The sequence below is a fragment of the Suricata suricatta genome, chromosome 5 (assembly GCF_006229205.1).
Source record: "Suricata suricatta isolate VVHF042 chromosome 5, meerkat_22Aug2017_6uvM2_HiC, whole genome shotgun sequence".
NCBI lineage: Eukaryota > Metazoa > Chordata > Mammalia > Carnivora > Herpestidae > Suricata > Suricata suricatta.
In genome coordinates, this window is record NC_043704.1 from 102,399,664 (window position 1) to 102,407,148 (window position 7,485).

General features: G+C 47.6%; 1 protein-coding gene across 2 annotated transcripts in view; it reads right to left on the minus strand.

Moving 5' to 3' along the window:
- PPM1L (protein phosphatase, Mg2+/Mn2+ dependent 1L) overlaps window positions 1-6,576 on the minus strand; it is a 288,635-nt gene extending 282,059 nt beyond the window's left edge. Inside the window, exon 1 of one of the 2 annotated variants that reach the window (XM_029939956.1) lies at window positions 5,405-6,576. In XM_029939956.1, the coding sequence (XP_029795816.1) occupies window positions 5,405-5,803 (399 nt within the window). In that variant the 5' untranslated portion in view covers window positions 5,804-6,576. The remainder of the gene's footprint in view (window positions 1-5,404) is intronic. The other variant, XM_029939958.1, reaches the window with a different exon arrangement.
- Window positions 6,577-7,485: the final 909 nt, after the last annotated feature.

Genomic DNA, 7,485 nt, shown 5'->3' on the forward strand with positions numbered 1-7,485 from the left:
CTAGGGATTTTCCACTCACATTGATGATAGGAAGCTTATTTTTAAATAAATTTACTTGATTAAAAAATAGCCAATCTAAAAAATAATATTGAATATATAAAACACAAAAGGTACTCAAAAATGAAAAAAATAGTGAATAGGCTTAAAGAATAGTAGCAGTTGGGGAAATCCCACTCTAAACACATAGGCTACCTGTCTTTTTTCCAACTGTGCCTGCATTTTACCTCCTCTGTGTCATTTTATTTTTTTCCTCAACCTGTAATGTCATCATCTCATTCTCCATCCTAATCTCTGTCTAATGAAATGCTAGGATATAATCAAATATCAGCTCCTCTTCCAAATTACCCAAGATTCCCCATGCTCCCTTAGTCAGTCCATCACCTCTCACAGGTGATGTACCCTGTAGCTCTACTATTAAGAAGCTCATCTTTCTAAGTAGATAGAAGGCAGAGAATGCACTGATTCATCTTTAGGCAACACAGAGAACATAACACTGTTTTCCACATATGTCAGACTATATAGAAAATGTCGGTTTAATTGAACTGAATTTCTAAACAATCTGTGCAGAAGATGCACCGAGGTCAGCAGTCATGATCTTGCATTCACCTACGCAGAGGCTCCTAGGCACAGGAGACAGAGGCTAACTAAAAAGAAAACTACCCCTCCTTTTCGGCAGAAATGTCAATGTGTCATTTTAAACCAACGTAATCTGAATTTTCTCTTAAATCATGAGGCATTTGTCCACACTAAATCCACAAGCCTCTGCAAATGACAGCACACAAGCCAATAAATGCAAATGATGGAGAAAATGACAATCAGGCCAAGGAAAGGGTCCAGGTACATAGCTCTCTGCATGTCTAGATTTATCAGAAACAGATTTTATTCTGTCTAGACTAACCTAAAATCCAGAGGCTTCATGCATCCACTTATCTTTAAAATTATAAACAAAACCTGATGCACATATCCAGTCTTCTTGGGGATATATCTGTAGTTTCGCAACATCCTCAAAGGGAAGCATGACTCAAGGAAAGTTAAGAACCATTGATCTAAAGAACTAGACTATATATATCCTTCAGGCAACCTTATAAGCAGTTTCTCCTCTGAACTTCTGAGAAGTGTGGAGCCTGAAGACTACAGCCCCTGACAAGCATCTGATGTGAAGTGCACACTCTAAGCTTACCCCTGGCCAAGCTGTGTGTCAACTGTGTGATATAGTGATATATGACCTTTAATACAACAACGACGGAACACATAACAATCTGTTTTTACGGAGAGGTTTTAGCCATGAGCATTGACAAAGTTGCCTCAAAGGATTGGTGCTATTTCTTCTACATAATATAAAAATTAAAAGAAGTGTACCAAAAAAAACCCCACTTACCTTTTGCCTATAGATAAAAATTACAGATAAGCGCACACACGTGCGCACACACACACACACACACACACACACACACACCTTTTCTAGATAAACATTATTTTTTTAATCTTAAAAATAACCTTTCCACATCAGGGGCACCTAGGTGGCTCAGTCAGTTAATGGTTTCAGGTCAGGTCATGATCTCACACTTTATGAGATTAAGCCCTGACAGCATGATGGAACCTGCTTGGGATTCTTTCTCTCCCTCTCTTTGCCCCTCCCCCCTCATGCTCTCCCTCACTCTCTTAAACAAATAAACTTTAAAAATCTATAAAAATAACCTTTCCACATCAGTTGGTATAATTGTTTTACCTTTTCAATGTTTTAATCTTTGTAAATCTTCTGTTATACAGAAAAACAATCACTGCTATAGCTTTACACACACACACACACACACACACACACACACACACTCAGAACCAACCATCCACCCACAGTATGATGGTTAGAATGTCGCAAGGGTCCAATGGCATCAAGTAAGGAAGCTGGCCTGTAGGACCAAGGAGACAAAGCTCTCTAAGATGTCATCCAGGTAGAAGTCACAGCTCTCCAGAGTCTGGTCCTCGGCATAAGTCCAGAGATATATCTTTGTCAAAAATACACAACTGAACACACTCAAGAGAACCAACGAATGCTAAGAGGCTGAAGTGCAAATCAGAATACCAACTTAGTAATTAATCATAGGGAATATTCCTTTTCACTAATCAGAAAATTTACCCTGGAAACCTAGATGCTGCTTCCCCAATGCTAAGATACCTAAAATCCTGAATTAATAACCAGTTTACCACAAGTTAGAACAGAGTTTGAGGTATACCTAATAAATCATCCATAACCAACATATGCCTTTCTAGTGATCAAAATTGTGGCTTTCATATGAAGAGTCTGTCTTCCTAAGATATTGTTGCCCTAACAAGGCAGACTTCTTGGTCTTTAAGCTTTCTTTTTCCACATTGTTCTCTCCATTAACTGTTTCTCTAGGATAGGGTATAATACAACTGATGAAGTTGCACCTTACATGCCTTATTATCCCTTTTTTTCAGGTTAGAAACTCCCAGATGAAGTTGACTAAGCAACTTATCCATGGTCACAGCTAGTATAAGGCAGAGCAGAGATTCAAAGCCAGATCTCAAACCAAAGCCTGTGCTCTTAACCTACAGTAAATAATACCTTCAAAGTGTCTTTCCCTGGGCCTCCCACCTCCTGGTCTGATTTAAATGCTTTTCCTCAGTGTTCCCATAACACCCTAAGCATGCTACAACTATAACTTTTGGTTACAGATCTATCTGTATCTCTACACTGAACCTTTGTGAGGATAGGAATCATGTCTCATTCACCTGTGTATTCCTAGTGTGCTATCTATCCAGGCAAATATGCAAACTAATTTGTCCAGTGATTTAGTACAAAAATCACCAAAATGAAGGCCTTGAAACTGCCTTACAACGGTCACATCTTAAGCCCATCAACAAACACCTCATCTAAAAAATGGGATGAAATGTATACATACAAGGTGACTTAGGTCTTCTCTATGAAATTTAAAAAGCAGTATCATTATAGATGGGCCCTCATGTTTTATAGCCCATCTTATTAGTTTGAATTATTAGAAATAAAATTAAAGCCCTCATTTATCTCTTACACACTATACATAAATAATAAGGAGTTCAGAAAAAGCTGCTTCTTTTCTGAAAGGAGACAACTATCTATACCAAAATCAAACAGTGGCACCCTCCTCTGGTGAATGGTAAGGGAGCTAAACAACACAAAAGATGACAATTAGGTGGGATTTTTCCTTGAATGAAAGAAAAAGCAGAAGAGAAATTGCCTAATATTATTTGTTATTATCGCATTCCCAATAACGACAAAATAACTACCTTTTATATCACCTTTCTTATTTTGCTCTAAAACAAAGGCAGATTGAATGAACTGGCTACATAGTATAAGAGATTATAGATAGAACTATTACTCTATTTTTAAGGAGGTACCTATATATGTAAAACCCTTCTATTTAAATAAAAACATTTATCGCATCCCTTTTGTGGATGATACATTTACCAGAAGATAGTGCTGGAAATTTTTCAACCTGAAATCTGTTTAGGTCTGCAACTTTCAGATTTTAGAATATTGACTTAAAAGAAAATTTTAAATACTCATTCACTTACACGTGCAGGCTCAAAACATGCCAATACAGCACACTCAGGCAAGGGCAACCCAAAGTTTCACAACACTAATATTACATCCAGAACTTTAAATTAAAAATACAACTGTGCTTTCTAAGACCAGAAGCTGATTATCAGCTGCCAATTTTAACTTAAATATATATAATAAATATAAGCTTTATTAAATGATTTACAGTAGTCTAGGCACATAAAATGAAAATACAGACGTTCTGATCAAATCAAGAAAACAATGCAGTCATTAAATTGGCAACATTATCATTCAGGTATGTTTTTACCAGGCACACAGCATCTGTTTCCTCAATTAATTTCATATTTTTCCTCTATCCTGTGACCAAAGGGAAAGGAACGTCACACTACATGAGAAGCTACAAAATTGCAACCAGTAAGAAACCTTAATTTTTAAAGACAGAACATAGGTCTAGGGTGGATGGGAAAATAGTAAAATCTGATCTCCGTTCTACCAAATAAATTTTCCAACTAAGTTTGTCTCCTGGCAAAGTTGGTTTAAGGCAGATGGATACAATATCTCGGAAAGATGGGGGGGGGGGGACGGGTTGAAGTAACTTTGTATCAAAGACAGAATGCAAATAAGAACCAATTGAACAAAACAAAGGCCAAAGAACAAGCAATTCCTGAAAGAGAATGACATCCAGACATCCCCCACAGCTCACCAGGGACCAGAAGGACCAAGAAGAGAGTTGGAGGGAAAGTTGGGTACGAGCACAGAGCACGGGAGGTAGGGTGGGATGGGGGGGGGCTAATGGAGTAAGCGTGGCAAAAGGGATTGGGAGTAAGAAAGTATACTCCAAAAACATTTAAAACAGCAGCATTCAAACTCTTACAAACTGCCAAATGAGAAAGATGGGGTGGCTGGCCTGATGCGCTTGGGAGGACGGCGCTGGAGCCACATTTGCCACTCACTTCCCCTGGGCAGATGCCCGAGGACCAGAGCCAACCCTCGCCTCGACCTCCAGGAAATCTGAGCCCCGGCGCGCGCAATCAGGGTGCCGCAGAAATGCGGCAGAAGGACCTGAAACGGTCTCCAACACCATCTCTTGCTTTCAGATGAACACCAAATAAAGGAGTTTAGAAGCAGGGAGACTCTGCGCGCCCACGCTGACCAGGGCGCAGGGGCGAGATCGCGGCACCGCCGCCTCTGCAGGCATTGCCACCTCTGCAAAGGCCACAGGCATCTCGGTCCCGCGCCACGATCCAGCTAAAAGCAGGCGACCAGCAAGGCGCTGCTGTCAACTGGCCCGACTGCACTTGCAAAGTTAATGGAGTTGGGAAGAAGTGCAGAGGTGCCTCTCGGGTTCCTCCTCTAGGAGAATGCGATGGGAAGGAGTCACCGCTTCCTTCATCTTCACTGAGCCCACACTGACTCGGCTCTGCAGATTTTGTCTCTTTTCCCGAAAAGAATCAAAGATATTTTCTTCCTTCTTTATGCCTAAGCCTGGCCTCAAACCCTAGAACAGGGGCGCTGAGGCCCCGGGCCAAAGTTCCCTGCAGAAACCATAAACTCTCCCCTCAAAAACTAGCACTGTCATTTACTGGGTTCTGGCCTTGGGAAACCTCATAAATTCTGAGGCACAAAATAGGTTATGGATGACCCTTCCTCCTCCAAATTGGCCACTAAATCCCAAGAGGTCTGGAGCCAACACTATTTTTTAGCAACTGGAGCCACATTTGGATCTAGTGTCTTTGTCCAGCCCGGCACCAGGTCATCACCACGCCCCTCACACACAGGTCCTACCCTGCTACGCACACATCCTGTTTACACACACCCATCAACCAAAACCCAAAGAACTCTTACCTCGCCCCCATGTCCGTCAAAGATCCCGAAGATGGAGGGGTGCGTCTTGTTGGCTAGGTCCGTAAGAACTTCGAATCGGTCCTCCATGTGGTCTCTGCGGCCCTGGATGGAATACACGGCCACGTTGTGGCTCTTGAACTCCCAGGTCTTGGAAAACTCGGCCTCCAGCACGTCGAGCCCCCCGAGCCGATCATTCTGCATGATCTCCGCCACCTTGCCCTTCACCATCTTCACGGCGTCCCGGCTGGACTTGACGATGGTCTTCACCTCGTCCGTGTGGAAGAAGTAACTCCACAGAGCCAAGCTGATGCACAGCAGGAAGAGCGTCTCGGGTCTCAGCAAGAAGTAGCGCATGATGCGACCCAGCAGAGACAGCAAAGTCATTGTATCCTCTATCATTTATTATCGCTACAGCCCCAACCACCAGCAGCGACGTGCGCCCGGAAGGCTCGCCGGGTCCCGGAGCACTGCGGGGACAGCCCGCGGGGAGGGAGGCGGAGCAGCAGCCGGGGGAGGGGGGAGGAGGCTCGCGGAGCGGGGCAGGAGGCGGACGGGCTGGCTGCTACAGCCCGCACGGCGAACAGAGGCAGTTTCCCTTTTGTCTCCCGGCCTCGGCGGCACGAAGGCCCGCGCCTTGCGCACCCGCGCCTGTGCCCGCGGACCGCGCCGCCTCCCCTCCCGGTGCCCCCTTTGTGAGGCGGCGGCCGAGACGGCAACGGTGGCAGCAAAGCAGCAGCCGAAGGTGCCCGAACTGGGCTAGAGAAATCAAGTTAAAGTTGCGCCGGGCGAGTCTACGGCGGTGGGCGGGAAAATTCGGGGGCACTGGCGCCCGCGCGGCCTCTCCGCGGGTGCCCCCTCGCCGCTCTGAGTAGCGATCAGCAGCAGGTGAGGCGCGGGGCGCGAGAGCCCAGCGGGAAAGGGATGCACGTCCCCTCGGTCGCCGCGGCAGGGGAGCGCAGAGCCGGCAGAGCGCTCCGATTCCTTCAGGCACCACGGGGAGCCCCAGAGAATAAAAGTTTTGCGGGAGCCTGGGCAGAGGCGGGGGTACGCGGAGCCGGGCGACGCAGCACAATCCGCGCTGAGCCGCAGGCGGCCGGCGGGCTCAGCCTGCCTCTCCCCAGTACCTCCCTGCTCCTTCGCTCGGCCCCGCTCGGCTCCGCTCGCGCGCTCCCTCCTCTAGCCCCGGCTCGCGCTCGCCCCGCCCCGCGCGCGCTCGCTCCGCCCCGTCCCGCCCTCCAGGAGCTCGGACTCCAGACCCGGAGCCCTCGCGCGGAGCTGTCAAAGGCTGAGGAAGCTCCGCGGCCTCGGGCGGTTCAGACGAACCAAGGGGGAGAAAAGGGGCGCGTCCACTGTCCGACGCGAGTAGCTGTTCTTTCCGCCCTCCTGTGCGGGCTGCCAGGACAAAATAATACTGATCCTGGTAGTCTGAAGGTTGGTTTTCTCGGGAGCTAGTGTCGGCGACTGGAAGGCAGAGGGCCGCACGTGAGCGTTCCCCCCTCCGGCAGGCAGCAGGGTAGTGCGGTCCCCGCCTCGCCAGGCATAAGGCAAGCGAGAAGGGACGCACTTCTCCAGGCTCGCAAAGCGAGGCGGAAAGGATCCGACCGTGGGGTTCTGTGGCAGAGGCCTGCCTGCATCTCACGAGAGGCAGGCAGAGAGCGAGCCTGAGGCCTATGTGCATTCTCAAGATGGGCAAAGACACTCCTGAGAACAGCGGGAAGTGAGGACTGGGGGTCACATGGAAGTGCGCTCTGAGGATAACCTCGGGAGGGCAGAGTGTGGGCTGCCGTCCCAGAGGGCTGCGGCCGCCCCTGGAGCAGAGGACGTAACCGCTAAGGCCTTCCGTGGTCGCAACTCTTCCACCGAGAGACCCCGAGCCTCCTAGTGGAGCGCCGGGACGCTCCTGACGCATCCGCGGGGCGAGGGCTGTGACTTGGCTGTTGGGAGTTTCAGGATCCATTTGAAGCTCCAAACTTGAGACTTCCTAGCACCTCCTCAATCATCGCGGAAGAAAGTGAAGTCGGGCCGGGAGTCTCAAAGAGCAGAAGTGAAGGGTCGCACGGGCTTCCAGAATCCATCAAGGA